The sequence below is a fragment of the Scomber japonicus genome, chromosome 5 (assembly GCF_027409825.1).
Source record: "Scomber japonicus isolate fScoJap1 chromosome 5, fScoJap1.pri, whole genome shotgun sequence".
Taxonomy (NCBI): domain Eukaryota; kingdom Metazoa; phylum Chordata; class Actinopteri; order Scombriformes; family Scombridae; genus Scomber; species Scomber japonicus.
This window is the reverse complement of record NC_070582.1, coordinates 23,459,921-23,483,353: the sequence shown is the minus strand read 5'-3', so window position 1 is coordinate 23,483,353 and position 23,433 is coordinate 23,459,921. Positions and strand designations below refer to the sequence as shown.

Sequence of the window (23,433 nt, the reverse complement as noted above, 5' to 3'; positions counted from 1 at the left end):
GCTGAACTAAAGGCCAAACCAGTGCAGCACTCAAAGCCAGGCCTATTCATCAGTGTCACAGCAGCCCTCCACTCTTCTTCATTACTGACTGGCTAATGGCTCAGATCAGTACAGTTTATTTGCTATAATTAGCCAGCTCCATTTGGCCAGCACAGCCCGTAGTGAAGCCTGCTATACATACGCTGCCCCCCCTGCCATGCCACCCTGCGTGCTTCAATGCTTTTCTATTGTGCCTAAAAGAGTCATTAAAAAACTGTACGGGCCCATCATTTTGACATCCTCCATTGCCTTGTGTCAACCATGTCTTGTAATGTCATGCCTGATTGCAGTGCAAAAAGCCACAAGCCTTGTAAAACTTTATAGGCTCTGCGCTTGTAAAAAGTAGTTGAGTGTATTGTAAATGCATCGCAGGGAGAGAGGGATTATGGATCGAGAGTGAATGAGTGATTGACTAAGTCAATCAGTGAATGGCTGACTGAATAATGAGTGATTGAATGAGTGAACATGTGAACGAGTGGGATATGGTAGGCTGTCTCACTGTGGTTACACCTTCTTCTACCATCTCCCTCGCTCCCTGTCATCCTTGCATCCTATTAAAGTTCGTTCTTACTGTCTCCGCCAGTGTGCTACTCTTGCCCTTAACTTCCAGTTTCATCTCTTCCCCTGTATCCTCTTGCATTCTCCACCCTTTCACCCTTTCCCCCTCTCACTTAATCTTCCTGTCTTTCTCCCACTCGTGTGTTCTTAAAAGCAGCAGCCTCTTGTTTTTTTTCGTCGCCCCATGCATCTTTAATCTTGTTCCTCAACAGAGGGAGAGGAGGTGAGGGGTGTGTTTAGTGTTCCACGCCATGCTGGTGCAAGCTCTAGGGGAGTGCGGCCTATGTTACCGAGATGGAGTCACAGTGTACTCGCTGAGCAGAGGAAAAGAGCGGGCAGAGGCCCTGTCAATAATTCACACAGAGCATGCTGTTGCTGTGGACTCATCCACTCTTCCTGTAACTCTTTTGTCTCTTCTTCCTTCCTCTGTGGGATTCTTGGTTTTTGTTCTGCTGGCCTGCACAGTATCCGAGTCTTAATCCAATAAAGCGTCTCTGGGAGGGGACCAAATGGGTTTGTAGTATAAAACTGTTGCTGGAATATCTGCTAGAGTTGCAAGATGGTAGTCAGCATGGACCAAATACCTGAGGCAGCATCTCTAAAATATGTCTATATACTATGACTTTGTCTACGTCTATCTCATCTAGTTGTTTGTTTTTTCTCTAGTATTAGGTCACTTACTAATATGACAATAGCACAAATTAAGAATGTATTACATAAAGGATTAACTGATGAATCGATTAGTCAATCAACAGAAAAATAATCAGCCATGATATTTATAACTGATTAATCATCATTAACCATTTACCCACATTTAAAATATAATGATTATTTGCTGAAATTGAATATCTTTGCTGCTGATTTGATAAAACAAGCATCACTTTTGACTCAAGGAAATTATAATGGACATTTTAAAGATTTAAGAAGAGGAAGTAGTACTTTATTGATCCCTGTGGGGAAATTGGTCCTCTGCATTTGACCTATCCAACGCGCGCACATACACACACACACACACACACACACACACACACACACACACACATACACACACACATGCATGTACATACACACACACACTAGGAGCAGTGGGCAGCCCAGTGAGCAGTGCCAACTCCAGTTCTTTTGCCTTGGTGGGTACTGGCAGGAATATTAACCCTAACATAAATGTCCTTGATGGTGGGAGGAAACTAGAACACCCAGTGGAAACCCACGCAAACTCTACACAGAAAGAAACTGGGACAGTGACGCAGCAGTGGTGCCAGTTTAAGGATAAAGCCATTCAATATAAATAAAAAAAAAAGAATATATGGTGGCCGCCCTGGAAGTATGAATGTCAACCACAAGAATAGATAGATTTTTAACCTTGTATATTTGGATGTGTATCTGTAACCGTGAAGCATACAATCAATGCAATTTCCCTGTTTGTGTTGCTGTTGGTAATCCTTCATTACGTTGAGTATAATCGTGTTTGCCTGCGCCTTCTCAAAGGAGAACATGTAGGCAGCATTCCTGAGATAACACTGGTAAATAAATAGTGATAATGACCATTGGTATTGTTCTGTAACCACTTGGAGCTGCTGCGTTTGACTGTGTGCTATTATTTCCCCCAGGTTACCAGAGGGGCTATTACATGGAACAGATCCTGAGGGTTCCCAAACACATTATTATTTCATTAGTTATGATGAGACTTTGTCATATGTACTCAAGCTCAACTCCTCCTACTTAAACACCCCAGTTAAGTTTAGTCCTCTTTAGGGTTCAATTTTCTCCCCTTTTCTCTTCTAAGTGCCCTTTGTTCTCGTTCTCGTTGCTCCCCCTGCACTTACTTCTTTTACTCTGTGATTAGCATTCTGCTGTATCATCATCCTGTCTATCACTTAACATACAGTGGTGCACTGCCGCGTAGCCAAGCCCAACAGCTGTTGTCAGTCTTGTACATAGATAAAATGGGAAACAGAAATAGGCAGTTATTGTATGCATGCAGAAACACAAATACACACACAAACACACACACAGAATGTATACACAGTGGAGATGGGAGCTATGACGGTAGCAGTTTGGTTGAAAGCTATAGAGTTTAGAATATCATTAGTTTTAAAAGGGCACAACGGTACGGTGAAGTTACTACTCATTTCTCAAAAGTAAAGAAAGCTGGTGAAAGTTTCCCACAATCCCCCTCTCCATCTACAGATTACACCCACATCAACCTTGGATAAGACTCCTGTTTATTGTGGTTTTTAATACACTCTGTCACAAACGTAATCTCCAAAACACTTAAAAAACAGTCACTATCTCTTTCCTCTGGAGGTTGCAGAAGTTGCTCTCCACCATCTTATCGGCACTGTAAAATAATGCTGCTGTTTTAGGATCGGAGGAAGTGAACAGATTAGGCAGAACATAAGGAGAGGAAGCTGCTAAATGATTAGTATTCCACTTGGTCTCCCGCTGGTGACGGGGCTCGTAGTCAATTGGCTTCCATTAACCTGCCAGTCAGCTCTGTATTGCTTCATTGGAGGCGTCATCGAAGCCTGAGGAAGTCCTGTCACAGTCCAGGGGTTGAGACTGGCTCCTGGCTCACTGCAGCTCACCACAGGCATCAGACTTAGCTTGCTTCCCCATTTCGGCATGCTGTATCATGGTCTACATGTGAGTGCCAGTGCTAGGTGGAAAGGAGGTCTGTGTCTTCGGTTCATCCTGGGCTCATAGTCCTTTTTTTTAAACTTTGCATAGTCTATGAGTGAATAAAGGCAATGCATCCAAGTTACTTAGGGGAATAACATACCCAGTGCAGGATGAACGACCTAACCTCCTGGTTTTTAGGACTGATTCACTACAGAGGAACCCACAGAAACATAATTATGATGGGCACAAAAATAGGCACACGTCCACACATGCATACATTCTTTTAGCCAGGACACACATACAAAATCTTCTCTTCAAAAGTGCTAAGGCTATGTTGGCAAAAACATGTTTGAACATTTGTCCTGAAGTGCTTCAACGAACACACACACACACACACACACACACACACACACACACACAAACTTCAAGTGCTTTGCAGATCTCATTATAGTCTCCTTTTGGGATCGTTGAAGAATTTATTAGAAGAATATATTAACAGCGAATGTTCTTTTTCAAAAATTTCAAACACTTATCCATATAAAGGGACTCTTGGCGATTTTAAATGTATCATAATGATATAAATAGCAGCATTACATTTTCCTACAGCGCTGCATTATTTGCAGAGATGCATATTGTATTTTCAATGCTTACATTTTTTTTTCTCAGGTAAGACAAAATATATTCTCCCTCTTCTAAAGGCAATTACTGAAAGACCTGAAAAAGAAGTGAAATTATTTGAAGTGAGTTCCTTGGTTGCCTCCAAATGTGGGAGGACTGCTTTCTAACATCACACTGATGTTTCTATAGATGATTTCCTTTCCGTCATACTCTAATGTGGTTAATCTTTTCTCTATTTATGGAGGGTATTAAGGGAAGCTCAGCTGGCTTTGGCTGTCAGTTTGGCCATCTACACAGCTTCAATATACTGTATATTTTGCATAAAAAATGCAATTCATTCTCATCAGCTTGTACTGTGTATGTGAAAGTGCCCAGTTTGTTTGTGGAAGACATTTAAGTATGATATACAATAAAAATCCCTTCATTATTCTCAGATTTAAGCAGATTTAAGCATTTTATCTCAAACAGTGGTTTATTTTCAGCAGGTTTAGTGTTTACTACGTTTGTCGTCTCCATTTTGGGGTTCAAAGCTGTCACTCATTTAATTTCCCTGTAGCATTGATAAGAGTTATTTATGCTCTGCATGCTCATTGATATTTAAGGTGATCACTTACATAAATGAGGCGAGGCAAAGGGGAGACTCACCTCGCTCCCTGGTGCATTGCCTGCTCATAATAGTCTGAGATAAACGGTTAAATGGAGATGTGCTGCCAACTGATTCATGCAGTGACTCATGCAGTGTTTACTCAGAGGAAGAACAAAAATAAACAGCAGAATGAAGCAGGAGATGAATTGAAAAGCATAAAGAAATGAATGTGCCATTCATTTGCCATTGGGGTGATTCGGGGTAATTTGTTGATCTAATAACAATATCGTATGGCTTTTTGTTTCCTGTGATGGGTTATTTTGACGTGTAATGTTCAATCTTTCAAATGCTCACATTTTTTACAATGTAATTTATATACTAGAGCATCCTGAACATTCAGACATTACTGAACTATTGAAATCTAATCTGAAATCCTTTACAACTTTTGGCAGATGAGCTTTTAGTTACATGGAAAGATCAAAATGTGGACGCTGGTTTGCCCCACTTTATTTAGCTCAACAATGGCAGTACGACCACTCTTTGGTGTTTGCTCTTTGATCTGGTGGAGTTTTGATAGACCCCGGAGGCCGTACTTAGACTGTCCATGTCAAGTTGACGGCTTCTCCAGCTCCGTACCTTCACCTCAAGTGGCTTAAATTTGACATGAAAATAACATTCACTGAAAGCTTCCTGGACTGTGATTCCCCTGTTTTTGTTTTTTTTATCAGGCTGACCTTTCCAGTGCTTTTTGTCCTAAGTGGACAATAGAAGGAGAATCATACAACACAGTATAGTATACCCTCCTCACACAATCAGAGACAAAGATTGGGAACAGTTTGAAAGGAAATGCTTTCAATCGGCACATGGCAATTTTCTCCTCTGTTTCTTTTATTCAGCAAAAGGAGACTGGATTTCTCAGATCAAAGCAGAGTTTTTAAAATATTACAGTTGTGTGAAATTGGTGAAATTGCAAAGGGAATGGAGAGAGACAGATAGGCAAGATGATATCCAAACAAATGAGGAAAACAAATCATAAACAATAATGTTTGCTCAAGATGTTCCTGGGTTGCTGTCGTAGAAGAGGAGAAAAAAAAAATCACTTTTGGTAAAATTGTTTTTCTTTTCATGTTGTGTGTTTTATTGCATGTTTTGATTGTTTTTGGTTGGTTTCCTAATGTCTCCTCTCTGTACATAAATGATGAGTGAGCATGCAGAAGTACACCTATCTGTCTTCCATCTTCCCCTTGACTGCATTAACCTCCTCACAGATTACACACATACACGCACACACACACGCACATACCACTTTCCCCCAAAGTCCCCCCCTACCAATTGAGCCCACTCTGACTCATTGTTAAGGGGACATATTGGAAAACCATTAGCTCTCATTATGCTTTATAGCCACCCGTTCTCCCCACTCTGTCTTTTAATCAAAATCCATCCCCCTTGTGTGTGCGCGTGGGTGTGTGAGTGTGTGTGTGGCTGTATGCAAGTGCGTAGACTACAGCCGCCCCTGCTCGGCAGACAGTAATGAACCACTTTCACTGTAATGCATTTGGAACACTGTGCTTTTTATGAGGAAGTCAATGACACAGGCGCCACCTTTTATGGCAGCCCATCCGAGCTGCAGCAATGTTGCGCATTTGTGAACCATGTCAGCCAAATGGGATCGAATGCAGTGCAATACAAATAAAGAGATTGGAGTGAATAGAGTATGGTTTCCCTTTTTTATACGAACTCCTCCATAGACGTAGAAACCCTCATAGGAAACCATATGAGTATCTTTTCGGCCCTTGTAACTCCAAATAACCAGGCACTCATAAAGTGTTGAATATCCTGTTACTGCTCTGTATTGAATTGTGCTCTGGCTTAATCATCCATGACAACGTGTGTGTGTGTGTGTGTGTGTGTGTGTGTGTGTGTGTGTGTGTGTGTGTGTGTGTGTGTGTGTGTGTGTGTGTGTGTGTGTGTGTGTGTGTGTGTGTGTGTGTGTGTGTGTGTGTGTGTGTGTGTGTGTGTGTGTGTGTACGTGCGTGGCTTTTAGCTGGCAGCACAGAGAGATGGCAATTTTGACCATATGCTCTGTGACGGACACGCAAAGACACACTCTCGCATGCACTCACACACACACACACACACAGAGACTCGTAATGAGTGGATTTAAATTCTGGTTGTTCTCTCTCGGCCAAGGCAACTGTCATCATTGTGTAGCAAAACTCCCATAATCCATCTGTGGCATGACAGCATCCTAACAGCTCCACTTCGCAGCAAGAAAAGCAATTCTTTATGTCTCTCCATTTCTCTATCTCCTTGTATTTTTTTACCCTCCCTCCCACCTTTACGTTTCCCTTCCGGACCAGTTTTTATTCCTCTCTCTTGTCTCTTTTGGCTTTTCCAATTACATTTTTTTCCCATTTAATCTCCTTTTCTCTGGAAACTTTTATCTGGTATTGATTACAGTACATAGGCTTAGTAGGAAGACAAATGAGTAATCGCTCAAAATTATTGTTGACCGTAATGATGATGAGATTGAAGATATTCATAATTACAATGACGCCATTGGTGATGATGATAATGATAGAGATCTGAATGACAATGACGCTATTAATTACTGTGATGGAAATGGAGATGAGGTGAGTGACAGGACTGATGATAATGGCGCTCGCTGGCTTTCTAAGCAGTGTCCATGTTTTTACCTTGGCTCAGATGGAGAGAGGCAGACAGAGGGGACGGACGCCAGCCGCAAGAGGGACACTCGCTCCTCAACCGGCCACCACAAGAATGAGGACACCAGCGACAGCAGGGAGGAAGATGCAGCAGTAAGTCTTTTCTTCCTTGCACTTATCCTAGTTGTCCTCTTTCATTTCTGTCTCACCACTTTTGACAGAGTATTAATGGGATAGCACTACCTAGGCACATGTACTTGCTGCACCTACGCCCCTCTGATTAAGCGGTAATAAGGTTTATTGCTCATGTGTGTGTGAAGGAGCTCATCAGGGCTTCAACAATCACAGTGTGGATCATAATTATCATCAAAAAACGTTGAGCTTTGGTCTCTGTGCACCCAATAATTATGGCTCCATTCTGCCCAAAAGACATTCCCTCTCCCTTTACTGACCTTTACTGACCATTTACAAGGAAGTGCTCAAAATCCATTGATTGGTCTTTTAACTTCCTGTTTAAACTAGAAGTGGAAATGAGTTGCATTGTTTAGATTTACTTTTGATGCTTGTGATCCCCTCATGCCTACATTATAGCAAATATGTGACCAATATCACAGTATGTATCGCACAGCTTGTAGTATTGACAGAGTTCAAGCAAACATTGACACATCAGCTGGTCATGTTACCGTTACATAATAGTGACTAGCAGAGTGTGCTGGTATTATGTTTAAATAACAACATGATATCATACAAGAAGTTGTCTGTGTTGAAAATGTGCTAATAGGCAAGAGACACATTACAAGATGTTAGTTGTACCATTATGCACAGTCTACTTTCCCATGACCTGGGTTTATTACAGTGCATCAAGCTGATTATTTAAAACTGTATTATTGATCGTGTAAACATTACATATTTGAGTGGAAAGTTTTAATTTGTAATTCATGATACATCAGCTTCCAGACCAACAAAGCACAAAACACGTATCATCTGCTGCAGTGATCATTTGTGAAGAATGTAGATGATTTTAATCACTTAATAATCTACATCATCACACTAAGTTAAACATCAGAGCTCTTGCCATTTTTTTATTATAGAAACATCAAAGTACAGCAATTCAGTGATAGCCCACTGGTTAAGCCGTATGCCACTTTACTGCAACGTTTGTGGTTTGATTCCACTGGTGGGCTTTGTTGCTTGTCATATCTCTCTCTCTCTCTCTACCCATGTTGCCTGTCTGCACTGATGGTCAAATAAAGGCATTAAAAAAGCCCTACAAACACAAAGTAAGCTACATGAGCGGGTGGTAAGCTGTCTCACACTGAAGGTGGTGTTGTCATGACCTCCTCCAAATTGTGAGAAATAACAGCACTATGAACCGATCAGGACAGAAACCTTTGACTTGTAATCACTGTAGCCAGCAGTAGCAACCAGAAGCTAAGAGATGAAACTGGAAATGGGTTCCGGCCAGTACAGTAATTGTCAATAATAGAAAATACATTTGGAATGATGCAAGTAAAGATGAAATTGGCTAATGTAGGAGGGGAAACATTAACAAAACTGAATCAGTATGATCAGTTACTTTTTCTTAAAACCAAATTAGCCCTGTGACCCCACCCACTGCAGCGTATTTGAAATGTTTTCAGCTCTGGGAGGCCATAGCTCAAAATATAATGTGAATACTATAATTCATACAATCTAACATCCTCCTCAAGCTGTTATTTCTGTGATAGTTTCATATTAAGACTTGAAATTAGACAGAATAATATCTAAAAGCAGAACATGTCCACCAGAGATCATTAGCACATGCTACATGTGGCAGTAAACCACTGAGACAATCTGACACTTTTAAACTCTTATACCCCCTGACAGTGGGTAGATTTTAGGCTTAAATATAATGATTTTGAACCCACAGATAAATTCCACAGATCCTGCAGATCACATTATCTCCAATGATCTGTTCAAATGGCCAGCTCCTCTTGCTTCCAACAAGCAGTTCAAGGGAGGATCATCATCTAAATACCTTCACAAAAAGGAGCGTGTGAAAGTGTGAATGATGATAAATGGCTGTCATTACCTTGACAACAAAGATAGTTATACAGTCGTGGGAAAGCATTTTCAATCAGTCGATAAGAGTTCTCCAAATCAGCACCAGGCTCAGTGAGAAAATGTTGAACTACAGCTGAACAACTGAACTGCTATAGTAGATTACAAAGTGAAAATGTCTTTCTAGTTTATCCTTGGAAGGAATTAAGGTTGATATGCTGGAAATGTTAACTACTTCTTAATTCCAAAATGAGAATGAAAAGCATTGAAAATAAGACTTAGTGTCTCTGAATGAGGACAGACTTAAGGAATTATAGTCCAACAGAAACTTAGCTCTGGCACTCACAAACACTATACTCCTGTGCTGTAATATTTTATCTCTCTTTTCTTACATGCATTTTATCTTTCTAATAGTCTGCTTTATTAAAGTGAGAGCAATCTTTTAATACTCCCAGGATTTTCCTTTCATTGTTTGGCCTTGAGGCAGCCAATTTATTATTAGTCCCTTCTTTCTCAACCAGTAGACAAGTACTTGCCACTCATGTTGACAGGCTGTCTACCTTGAAAAGGTATCTTGCCTGAGGCTCAGGTATCTGTAGAGATGCAAACTCCTCACCTTTCAGCGAAATTTGCTGTTTTGAGATCAAATTAGGTCACGTAGGGGATTCATGTGGATCCAAAGAGATATTTTTTTTAAGGCGAGGGTTGGTCAGATTGATCAGTGTTACACAAGTAGTGTAGGTTCTGTGCTAGGAGAGTGTGCAGTCATGAGAGAAAGAGAGAGAGACAGAGAGAGCAGGTGTGATGGTCAGGCTAGCGACTGGATAAGCGAGTACAAAGTTAGTCTAGCTGTGAACATAGCAGTGTAGTGTTTGTGCAGTTTAGGCAGTTTATCAGTGAATAAAAGGGTTAGGGTTAGATCTTGTTATAACCTGCTGATTAAAGTGAATTGGTTGGCCCAATTCCTCACTACAGTCTGGACACTGAAGCAGTTAAGCACTGAAGGTTAACATCAGGTTAAATTTAGATTTGGTTCATTTGAACTATATCACATATTTTATCATCAAAGTACGGCATATAGATGCATATATATATATATATATATATATATATATATATATATATATATATATATATATATATATATATGCATATTCAGTTCATAGTAAGTTCTAGGCCGGATATTCCAGTGATAGCATTATTTTTTATTGTAGTTTTGTTATATAGTAAACAAAGACAAATGTTTGAATTAATGTTTGCATTTATGGTACTTGTCATATGTTTTTTATAATTATAGGTGTAAGCTTTTTATTTGACCAATAACATGCCTGACAGTGGAGTAGGGTTGATAAAGAAGCTACTAAAAACCTCTTGTTTTGTCTTCTTGTTGTCTTTTTGGGTTTTTTTGTTGACAGCTCCCACATCTATTGATTCCTTTTAGGTGTATATTGAAGGGTTGTTTTACCCCATCATGACTATTGGAATTAGAAATGAGCATGTAAAATGAATATCTTTCAAAACATTTTCCTGGGAGAGCGTGACCCCAGACACCCCTACTTGTGACAGCTTTTTTTGCATCCCTTATAATAAGAAAAATAATAACAACATCATTTCTATTGCACCTTTCATACAAAAAATGCAGCCCAAAGTGCTTTACAACAAAATACATTAAACAAACCAAGTGCTGCGTATCGAAAAAGACAAAACAAAAATATAAAAACATGTGAATGTTCATAAGATGGAAAAGAAAACCCACTTGATAATATTAATTAACATAACATAAAATAAAGTATTTCACCATGTGTATACAATCTATAAATGGGCGCCTAAGTCTCTGAGGCCTTAAGCATAACAGAACTTCCCTTTTCTCAATGGACATGAGCTGCAAAAATACCCGAGATGCTCAAGAATCATGCTGTGTAGGCAGACAATCTGCAGTAATGAAATGTTTGGTGGTGTTGAATGAACAACATTATAAAGAGAAGGGGATGTACATAGATTAAGATTAATGGGATGTATCAGATTTAGTTATTGGTATTTTGATAATAAAAAGCTTTTACCTCTCTGCCTGCTAGAGAGACTCATTACACTGGGCAATAAAGGAAGTCCCTGACAAGCTGCTTTGTGAAATTAATTCAAATGGATTAGACCATTAAGAACCAGCACAAGTTCAATTTTCATGAGATCATTTGTGTTTTTATTATTTTAATTTTTTTGCCATCAGGAAATCACATCAAATTAGGACCTGATTTTAAATACCCAAGTATATTCACTTTTTATTGGTCAGAATAATTCCTTGTACCATATCACACTGGTCCCATTGATTTCTGACTTGCATGTGCAGCAGTAACTATATGGCACATAATGTGCACCGTAACATCTACACATTCTACTACACCCCACATAACCTACTGTATGTACTTAGCCACACACACACTGGCTGCAGGGGTTTAAGACCCAAACACAGTTAAAGTTAAAACTCAAATTGTTACGATATCACTGACCAGCCAATAGAAGAGTACGATACATCTTATTCTATAAAATGCAGTCGTCTTCAAAATCGATTTAAGTGAAGGCTTTAGGAAATGTGCTTCATGAGATAAGAGTCATGAAGAGAAGCCGGCAGGGGTTTTTCTGAACGGCCCTCCTCTGAACTAAACCTGCCTGATGGTGTTAGGGCTTCTCCTCTGTAACAGTCAAATGAAAAGCACTTCACGGGATGAGTCAGTCTCGTGCACTGAAGCTCAAATACTGGGCTGCACTGTAAGCATTCTGCTGAAGTCACTAAAATGTGTCAGACAGTTTATTGCTCGCTCTTTATGAATTTTAATAGTGTCTCTTTGTCATTTGTTCCCTAAACGACAGGCGATAGATTTGGTTTGCTTCAAATAATGATCAATTAGATGAACTGTGTTCATACTTGGATGGTAAACATGCTGTAAATCACAGAAATGACAAAACAGGAGATAGAATCGGCCCGCTGCAGGAGGTGCTTATTTGGATTTACGATCTTCAGAGTATACGACTGTGCTCCATTTATGGTAATCCATAATGCTGCTTTATTTGTAACAAGCACTATGTTCTCCTCTTTCAAACGTACATGTGTACGTGCATGTCAACCCTGCTCACCCTTAAGACTTCTCTGTTCAGCTCGATGAACGCATTTCTCTTCATCTATAATTTACATGCCCATTTACAAGCTCTTTGTTCCACCAGTGCTTGACCTCTGTGTGTGTGTGTGTGTGTGTGTGTGTGTGTGTGTGTGTGTGCGTGCTGCCATTTGTATGAATGTTGCATATTACATTTCACATTTTTCTCGACTTCTTCACTGCTCATTCAACATTTCGAGGAAATCCAAAGCAATATAATTGACACCTGCAGTCGATACGAGGCTGCTCCAGTGAGAGAGCTCCTTCATTTAGAAAATGTCAGTGCCAAAGGTCAAAGCTGTAGGCCATGTTTCTGGGCCTGATAGTCCAACACCAGATATCTGTGTGTGTGTGTGTGTGTGTCTCTAACAGAAAGACCGAAAGAGTGAGGGATGATTTAGTGTGTTTAATGTGCTGTAATATGGGTCAGGGGGACAGAGGCCCTTCTCTCTTGTTTGTCTCCTCTGTTAAGCTCCTCTAATGTTTTTGTTCTGCACTAATAGCTCACTAAAGCTGCCATTTTAGACATTTCAGACAATGAAACCAAAATGGCATGGATGAAAACAAACAGAAAAGCCCCCAAGGCTGTGTGCACTCAAGATTATTAGACAGTCTAAAAGAAAGTGGGATGACCTTATTGCATCTTGTATTGTTCCAACACTCAGTCGGGGGCTTATAGCAAGAACACACAGGAGCTGTCACAGAGAGGGAGAGAGATATTGCTGCATCGCCTACTGCTTAAGCTAATTTAATGAGGAATTTTATGAGACTTGCAACACATATTAGGTCTCTTAATTACACTCTTTCCACTGTACATCTCTCTGTTACTGTCACTTTCTGCCTCCTGGCTCTTCTCCTGCTGGAACACTGAGTGCAAGTGATAGACAGAGCTAAGTGGCAGCCTCGGCGTAAGTAAAGGTGAAGTGGGGGGTGCTGGTTTCCGATAAAAGCCTTGTAAATTTGTTCTAGCCCTCTCTCTTGTTTGTTGTCAGATGGATGGAGGAAGCAGCGGGAGCATGGGGGAAACAATGTTAATCTGAGCATGATAGAGGGGAGTAGGAAAAGACAGGAGAGGGTAAAGGAGAGGGCAGATAAAAGATGGACGGAAACAAGAGCAGAATCAGATGTGGAGCAAGATCTTCTGCAGAGGAAGTAATTACGTTCTTTTTCGCCTCGGTGAAAGGCTGGTAGTGAGCAGGGAATGTTTACCTCTGCACCTTTCTTTCTTTGCCGGCAAGTCACCAAAATTGCAGCTTAAATAGTTGACAGTGTGTCAAGGTTGGCAATTACAGGAACCAGTTAAGGGTGTGTTTGAAAGACATGGAATATCTCTCTGGCCACCTGCTTTTCAAGATGAAACCTGCAATAGATTTACTCTGTCACAAGTGTGTGTGTGTGTGTGTGTGTGTGTGTGTGTGTGTGTTTGAGTGTGTTTTTTTGCATACCACCTCCAGGGGAGCCTCCAGGTGGTTGCTTTTTTTCTGACAGCCTAACACTAAGGTTATGTAAAGCGAGGTGTGTTTTTGTCATTTGGTGCATATATATTTTACCATGGAGATGGGTAGGCGTGTGTGTTTGTGAGCATGTTGTTAATATGGATGAGATGTGGATTCTGTGCTCTGTGCCGTGCTTTTGGAGCAGATTGCTTTGCTGGGTCCCTGCCTTCATCTCTCACACCAGATGAGAAGGAAGAGTGATGAAGGTAAAAGAGGAGGGTTGGGGGCTTCGTAGGAAATGGAAAGCTGGAGGACAATAAAAGACGAAGAGAAAGAGTAGATTGGATGAAACTTGGCACTATTAAAATTGATTGAAAGATGGATAAAAGAAGTAATTATACAGTTGATGTACAGTGTATCTCATGACTACATACAGAAGCAACACGCATGGCTCTAAGCGTTTAACGCTGCTGATGGCTTCACTGTGGAGGAGTTAATTAGAAATAGGGAGCGGCTTCTTTAGTGTTTGATAATATTAACCTTCAAAAGAAAAAGAGCTGGGGAGCTACATTACACAACAGACAAAAATTGATCATGAGACGAGACACGCTGGGATCTGTCTAATTCAGATGAGGGAGCAACAATTGATCTATTGCATTGTACATTTACTTTGTGGTAAATTATCAGAGAGGAACGTTGCAACATCTGTGAAAAAAAGAAGACCTTTTGAGTTTTTACTAATTGGCAGCACAGTCAGTCCCAGTCAGATGTGAACGAGTGGAAAAACTCACAGCACCAGCAGCTCTTATGTTACTTTGACAACCTCCAGCAAGACTCATGTTCTACCAAGTTAAAGGTTTGCATTGAGTTGAGGCTAGGTTAAAGTTAGACGTTGCCTCAGTGGGTCTGTGTCACTGTCTCTGTTTCTTTTCAAAAAGAGACAGAGCTGTTTTCACTTAAACATACATTGTCATCACCCTATCCTAACACTCACATTTTATACTTTAATTGTAAGATTTGGCAATAACACATCACAAATAAAAGTCACAGCCCAGTTCACAGTTTCAACATAAAACATTTTTGTCTGCTATTTTTAAAGTTGATATAAATAATAAATCTACATTATCATGCATTGGTATGTAAAGCATCTCCATTTTATACACCCTCACACACACTCAATCGCAGGCCAGAAACTCTCATTGCCCTTTCCCAGATGTTAACAAGACAGGAATCTGTAAAAGGCCAGTTAGCCAAGGTAAAGGCCTGCAAACGAGGTCATGGAGATGAAAGGAGATGAGAGGAGAGGCAGGGAGAAAAAGTGTGAGCATATATTTCATAGGGGGGGGGGTGGAGGGAATGGGCTGCACCATTGTCTTTCACCTGACGGAGATTTTAATCATAGTGGCAATTTTACAGCAGCTCATAAAGCACAGCAGCCAGGCCTCATTGTTAACCTCCAATTGCTTTCAGGGCTGTAAATATGGCCGCCTTACATCGCTCTGGCCTTGCTGATAGTTTATGGGAAGTGGGATGAGCTGGTGCTGGCACTGGGAGACTTCCCTGAGAATGATGAGGAGCACAGAGCATGGACTGACTAGTAAATAAACACAAGGTGTATCAGCGAGATTCAACACTCAGCTATTACAACGCTCCATCTACCAGCTAGGTATTAGGCTGCATGTAATCTGTAAATGGACCCAAACACAGGGATTAGCGTCACAGTGTAACTGCTCAATTTGACATTTAAATTTGACCGTGGAGATCAGTGGCACATGACTCATTTTTCCAGGCAGCCATTACATTTGTTTAGCATTTCGAATGTTGTCACGGATTTAAAAAGGATAGTTGATAAGCGATTCGGAGTGATGAATCCAGGACGTGACTCAGTGGCCTCATCTCTGACATTTGTTGGCGGAGTTCTCTCCTGCTGGCTGATTGGATCTGCAGCCAGCCAAGTGGAAGTGGATCTCCCATGAGGCATTTGGTACATCAGCCCGAGCGCCCTAGCCCAGAATGTCTGAGCTCACACTGCATTTGTTTTCTGCCACTGCTCTCAAGTGCCATTGTCACCTCTGTTACCAAAAGAGATTAATTAAATTGTTGTCCTTAATCAAGGACTCCACTACCAACCCAGTCCTGAAAGTCCCCCAAGTGAACCAAGGAGCTGCTACAGGTTGACAGTCTAAATGGGAGACGGAGGGATAATAGAGCTATTATGATGGACTCCTCTCTGTTGCTAAGTAAGCAAGGCAGTAAGCTGTAAAAAATGAACATGGAGCTTTTAGATAATGGTGGGTCATTTCATCCTGAGGCTGTTATGACAACTTGAGCAGTCGGAGCAGAGGAAGAGACAGAAACAGAGAGGTTTGCTACACAGATACGACAGACAGTAATCAACTATAACCCAAACAGAATAGACAATAAGGTCGCAGTTCTTCCACAAGTCACAAGGATTTATTCAATGATTTTGTCACACAATAATCACCCCACTCCAGAAGCAATCCGCTATAAAAGATGGATAATCAAGACAACAAACTTCAAACCCAACTGTCAGATGTAAACATCCAGACTGAATTTCTATTTCAACTTTAACCCACTGTTCTCACTGTAGTTGTGCATACACACAGTTGTCATTCACAATGAGAGATTATTGCCGACTTTTTAGGTGTGCTCTCAATTTTACCTCCAAAGTAGTTTAGATAATCTCAGACATAAGACTCGAGTTGTAATAGACGCGAAGATTCAGTCATTGAGTTGTTGTAGTCTTGGATTGAACCCAATCAAAGGACTGGAGCTGTATATAGGATTTATCTGGTGTTTACACCTTAACCATCAAAGCTTTTAAAGTGCTGGTTCTTATGCAGCAATGCATATCCCCCCTTTGGCAATTAATGTATTCCCTTGAATGTACATAATTTCTCTTCAAACAGCTTGACTAAACCACAAGTCTTTGATAACTGGCTGTAAAAATACAAACAGAACAGTAAATAGTTACCTGTCATTTTTCAAACTTCGGGGTGTTGACAGCTCCGTTATATGAGGCTATTTGAAGGTTCAGTCCAGAATTGTTTTTCCTCTGGGTGCTTCTGTGCTTCCACTCATTCTCTCCATCACCTCTAAGGCATTTGTCAGCCTGGTGTTGGTTCACAAAAGCTGGAGATCCAAGCTGTGGGTCTGCAATAAACTCCCAGGCAGGGCTCCAGCACCGTCTTCATACTCTGCAACCCATGACCAGATGCCAACGGAGTGGAAGCCTGTTTCTCAAGACCAACAGCTCTGTGTGCACATGCAGTATTCTGTACACAGAACAGTGGACAGCTAAGCACTGCACATACCAATGTATACACATTTCTATTTTCTTTCATAGGCCTTTAGAATATATGGCTTTATTTTTATCCTCTATATCCCAAGTAGTGGGGAAAAAGAATAACAGTGAATTCACCCCCAATCCTTTTAGACCCCCTATTGAAGATTCCTGCTATTTCTACACTCACTCTAGTTCCTACCTGCTGGCTCTGTTCCAGCAGCGGCCGGTGCTAAGCTGTTACCAGCTGGCTGTGTGCTTCTAGAGGTCACTTTTCATGCTGGGGCTATGCTGAGTGAAGGTCACCAGGTCATGAGGCATGACACTGGACTATATCTCTGTTTGTCTCTCTCACCTCCACCCCTCCTCTTTGCAATACTTGCTGTTACACTGATATGATAAATGCCTGTGGGTGTGGACTGCTGATGCTCAGCAATACCACCTGAAATCAATATAACAATTAATTGTTAGTAAAGATTATTGAAACATTATTTAAATAGCAAGTACACCTGTACATAGGTTATCTGTCCTCACAGTGGAGCAGTTATTAACTCTTTGTCCTGAATGATGAACTGAGTAGTAGTGGCTTCTTTTACTCATATTTTCCAAAATAGGAAAATGTAAGTAAAATATGCTCAATTTCACATCAGCAACTATCAAAATTATGAAAAAAAAAGCCTTGGAGAAAAAAAACAACAACATTTAAATAACACTTATATGATATCTGTTCTATCAAAAGGATGTTTTTTTTAGGGTATATAAGGTCAGTCTTTTATTATTTTTGTAACTGGGCTGCTGCATCTGAAATGGCCAGCTTCCAGACTGCAGCCAGGCGTACAAGGGCTCCAGGGCTGAGTATACCCATCACTACACTCACCTGCTGGTAAACAAAACTCAGGAACTCAGCTTGGCTCTAGAAGAACTGTGGTATTTATTTACTGACCAACTGTAGCTCACATTGCACATTCACTGTTACATTCACGACTTACTGCTAACCCGACTCTGCTGTGACTTCCCACATTCCTGCCCTGTCCCAAGGTTCAGCTGCTCTGCGTCTATTTCACTGTTCAACAATATTTACTGTTAGCTTTGTTGTGTCCTGTATCATGTTAAACCCACACAACTGATATGGTATGTATTTTCTATATCATCTCTTTCTTCAACATTTGAGTCGTTTGTCTATCTGAGTTAAACTGGACATGTGTAGTTAATCATATTGCTTAAAACAATGCTGACTTGACTAATGAAAAATGAACCCACTCATCAAAACTCTGAATGGTTTTGCGTCCCCCAGTTAAATTTGTTGTACTTTCAATGGATAGATGACGGCCTGCGGGAAGGAATTCATTTATCAAACTTATGATTAAAACTAGAATCATAACGTTGGCGTGGCTAACTTTTAGATTCGGATGTTTCTTCTTTCACAGTTCAATATTAAATACTATAATTGGCAATTGATGATAGGTTGTGGGAGCTGAGAGTAAATGTTTATTTTTACCTGCTATTCCATTGTGATCACTGCACAATCCATCTGCAGAAAGAAAATTGTACTAACTGTTCATACTTGGAGCATATATTTAGTGTGCATGTATCAGCAGATGCTAATTTTACATGGCTGATTCTAAAATATATACAATAAATACTGTGTAATGTGCTTCATAAGTCTGCACAGCCACAGTCAGCAGTCTTGTATAGCTAGTAAAGAGAAGGATCCTTCAGACCATGAGGCTTATGGTTAAACACCTTAGATAGGAAAATGCATCTACCCTCTCAAGACGAACTTGTTTAAGTGCTTAATGTTTTAAGTGCTTTTAAAGAGCTGGATCATAGAAAATTGTCTTGCAGTGGAAGTCATCTTTGCACTTCTGACATTACTTGTGTGTCTGCCAGATATAAGCAGGTGCGACTCCTGTTGCCGCTTGATAAAGGGGAACAAAAACCATGCACACCTCCTCTTTTCTTTTCCTCCTTAAAGACTCTCAAAGACGCAGGTTAACAATAGAAACAAGGCACGGATAAGACCCATACAGAAAAATGCTGAACAATGGAGGAAAAGCATCCTCTGTATCCCTTCTCATCATTCTTGCCAAATCCCTTACCGCTCACGCATTTACTTGATGAGAGGCAGATAAGGAAGGAATTGGGCGAGAAGAATCGAGGGCGGATGGATGGATGGATGGATGGATGGATGGATGGATGGATGTGTGATATGTGTAATTGAATTGGAAAGTTGACATTCTTGGTGTGGGCATGCAGTGTTTATGTGGGTTTAAAGATGAGAAGGAGCATATTCATTTCAATTCCAGTGGGAACATTTCCTGCTTTCATCAGAATTCCCTGTCTGCCTGAGTTGGAGCGAGTGCCATATCTCTGAAGAGTTGGAGGGGATTGGATGTTTTGCTTTAGTTTTCAGCTTTTCTCAAAGGAGCTTTCTATAGGTGCCTGCTTTCAAGTGTCTCATTTTGTTTCTTTAAGTCCACACTCTTTAATCTCAGAATAGCCTCAAAACAATAACCAATATGTAGAGATACTTGGATGTAACTCACTGTTGACAGAACTTGTAAGGCTGATAAAAGCACTCATGCTGGTGTAGAAGCTCGCTGGTACAATAGTGTTTTTTCCTGCACATTCACTCCCACTGCACTAATCTATTCAGATTGTCAGACATTTGACTTGCAGGATCAAGTCTCTCCTTCCTTCGTCCTTCGTCTTTCAAGCCTTTCCTCTCCCGTCTTTTCTCACTGCCTTCCCTCCTCATCCAGCTTGAGTGTGTGTTTCCAGTCTATAATGTATCGTCTCCTGTGGTGAACTAGCCAGTGGGCCTTACCCCTCATTGATCTCTGCTGTCCCCACACTGTCCGGGCAGAGGGCAGACACTTGGAGCCTGTAGATTGATCTCTTCAAAATCTCGGAGTGTTCCCCGGCCCATTGTTGGCCACCTTGTTATCGTGTCTTCTTCAGCTCCTTTATATGGCTTATTATCATTTCTCTGTCTCCTCTTCTACTACCGGTCTTTATCTCCTCCCCATTTAAAAGTGCATAACCCCGTATTTAGCCTTCAGGTGCAGTTTTCTCTGTTGTCGTGGAAAGTACTTGTAGATAAATAAATACTTAAATAATATGGACATCTGAAAATAGGCTATATAGTATTTCATATGGTAACAGCTGTGTTGTATTCTCAGTCATTCATCAATTACACAGCTTCACGTTAGGAGTTATACTTTTACACTTTTAATTATATGCCAGTGATGTCAGGGCCAGAGTACACCTGTACGTCACTGCACATCACAAAATGAAAGGTTAAAACACTGGAAGCCAAAGTTACTCTTTAAAGGAATACCAAATGTTTACCTATTCATGTAGTAGATATTGAGATATTTTGCTGGGGACTATGAATGTCTGTACAAAAGTTAATGCCAATCCATAAAATAGTTGTTGAGATGTTTCAGTCTGGAGCAAAGTGCTGGCCTAACTGACCGACAGAAAAACATCACTAAAAATACTGATAAACTTTCTCCAAGGAAAGATCAGACTGCATGCCCTTGGTTAAGAATATCCAGTGTAGCAAATACACAGTAACCATAAAATCCATAATGGATGCTTCATTGTTACTGTAATGGATAGTACTGACTCCATGCAGATATGAATAATGTCTACTTCCATAACCTCCACTACTCTTCCTCACCCACCATCATCCTTCCCTTCAACTGACCCCCACCACCTAATATTCTGGGTCAGAGAAACGTGGTACCCTCTACATTTGCATTAAATTCCATTTTACACTGTTCCACTATATAATACTAGTATAATGATATTATTATAATGCCATAATATTTTACTCAATATAACCTGCTGCACTTGACAGTTACAGATCACACTACTGTGATTACCATAGAAACCACAAATAGAGTTTGACCTTTAAAAGTCTACTGTATTTGAGTAGGTGATGACAGGCCTCATTTACCAGCCTTTCCAATCAAGCCACACACATCAGATACTGAATGATCTCATGCTTTATGTGCCGCTCTGACAACTACATGCCATAACACTGCTTCGAGGAAAAAAGTTAATGGATTTAAGATTAAATATTGACCATGACTATGGAACGGCTGAGATAAAGCAAAGAAGGTGATTATTCTTCATGTATCTTATACCAGGGTAATGGCCTAAACTGGCCGACCAAGCAGTCTATAAATCTAGCTACAGTAGTAGACGGACAGAGCTGCTGAAGTGCTTTGTTTTTCTCTGTTGTTATTGTCAGGATATCAATTCCTTTAAGCGTCCTCCTAGATTTATTCTGTCATTAAACAACCCAGAGCCTTGATTTTTCTCACTTGTGCCAGTATTAAGTTTGCAGGTATATTGACACATGAGTCAATGCCACTGGCTGGGAGGCATGGATGGAGCCAGAGTGGCCATTTCAGACTCTTGTGAGATGGCAGCTGGCAGGAGAAAACCAATTTTTATTGGCTTTTTCAATTTGCGCCTGACCGGACAGGAGCAACACTGTGTTAATTGCAACCAGTGAATCAATGGTGGGAGTGAGTGAGTGTCTCTAGTCTGTCTCTGGTGTGCTCAAAATTGAAAAAACAGAAGAGTAGTGCAGTGTGTATGAAATAGTTAGACAGTGAGGCATAATTTCAACTTAGAGTTGTCAAATTTGTGAGTGAGTCAGGTGCTATCTCCATTCTGAGTACTAATATCTATAACTGAAGAAACCCACTGCATGTTTGATAATAAGCAAGAAATGATGCTATATAAAAGCAATCTCCTTTTCTATTTTTGTAGTTTATATCAGTCCTGCTTCAGTACACAATAACTAGTGAATTGACTGTCAATATTAATACTAACAGCACAGCTCACATCAAGCATTAATTAGCCAACATCTCACACACAACAGACAGAATCTGTAATCCTCTGCCCACTCAGAAATCACACCCTACAAAAATCAAAACAATCAACCAGCAAGCAGCTGCTTAATAAATTAAAACTGATTAATCAGTTTGTCTCAATGTGAGAGGGACAGATGACAGGAAGCACAAAACATCACGAGCCAGCTTAATCCACAAAGAGGTGAGTCTCCAAACCTTCACCAGATGGCTCAAAAATTGGCAACTGTTACAACTTCTCCCTGAAGTATACTGAATAACCATCCAAAATACAGCAGCCACCTGCGGGTTTGACACGTTTCCATCATCTCACATCTGTTTTCCACTTTTTTTAACTGTCATCTGTGCTTGCTTGGACTTATCAAAAGTTTTGTGCTTGCCTAGAAGAGTGCAGTTTTGGTCTTTTTACATTCGATTGTGCCTGCATTTCTGACTCCTTGGAGTTCCTCTTTCAATTCACAACTGAATGTGTATCAACACACAGGTGCCAGTGGATTAAAATATAGGAAGAGTCCATGTTATAGTGTGCAGTATAATCATTTATATCACCTCACACATATGCTCACAAAAGTGTGAAAAAACTCAGAGCAGCTAGTGCTTAGAGTGTAGAGCTGTTGCTATGCAGCAAGCCTCTCTCAGGGTCAAGAGGATTCATGATAAGTAGATTTTAAGTTAGTGTAATTAATGCACATAAGTGCTTAATTTACAAGCAGCGTTTTATTTGCAGAAAAAGTGGTTAAATGGATAAAATGGAAGTTGGATATTGCTTGGAACTGCTAATGAAGACTAGCAATTTGTAAGCCAAAAAGTATGATAACTTGTATAAAACAGAGGTCTTCAAAGTGGGAGGCAGGCCTCACCAGGGAGGATCCAAAGAGTTTCAGGGGAGGTTTGCTGAATGGAAGTGAAAAAATATTAGTTTCATCATAAGTTATTCTGTTAGTTGTCAAAAGGAGATCGTGCAGCTTAAATGCTTGTGAAAGAAGCAGTGGTTTGGGGGGAAATATACTGTTTTTTATTTGGTGTAGTCTGAAGTTATGTCAAACAGCAATATTATGTTATCTTGACTAAATTGTTGAGGATCTATGGGATCAAATAACATAATCATGATCCCAATGGCATCTAGGAATTGAGCAAAGCTAAGCAGGTACACCAAGGCAGGGTAAGGTGGCGCCTTTTTCCAACCTTTGTGTGAGGAGATGCCCACAGTCTCAGACTTTGACAACCCCTGCTGTATAACACTCGCCAATGTAGGGTAAGATGCGGTTCAGTTTGTCGTGTACTGTGCTATAAAACATTTTAACTTTTGAAAATTCGTCCTCACTTCACAAGCTCCACTGTGGAGTCAGTTGTTATAACATAGAACAAGCACATCAAGGAAGACTAAGTCTGTAGACTGAAAACATATTGAAACATATTGAAAATAACTGTTGTAATACTGCACAAACAGTTGTGAGAATATTATTAGTATTAGTTGAATTCATTTTACCCCTACAGTCATGAAATAGTCACTGCATAAATTCATG

The 23,433-nt window shown here is 40.4% G+C and overlaps 1 protein-coding gene across 1 annotated transcript in view; it reads left to right on the top strand.

Moving 5' to 3' along the window:
* b4galnt4a (beta-1,4-N-acetyl-galactosaminyl transferase 4a) overlaps window positions 1–23,433 on the top strand; it is a 133,042-nt gene that overhangs the window by 34,028 nt on the left and 75,581 nt on the right. Inside the window, exon 2 of the mRNA XM_053319176.1 lies at window positions 7,130–7,242. Within this exon, the coding sequence (XP_053175151.1) occupies window positions 7,130–7,242 (113 nt within the window). The remainder of the gene's footprint in view (window positions 1–7,129; window positions 7,243–23,433) is intronic.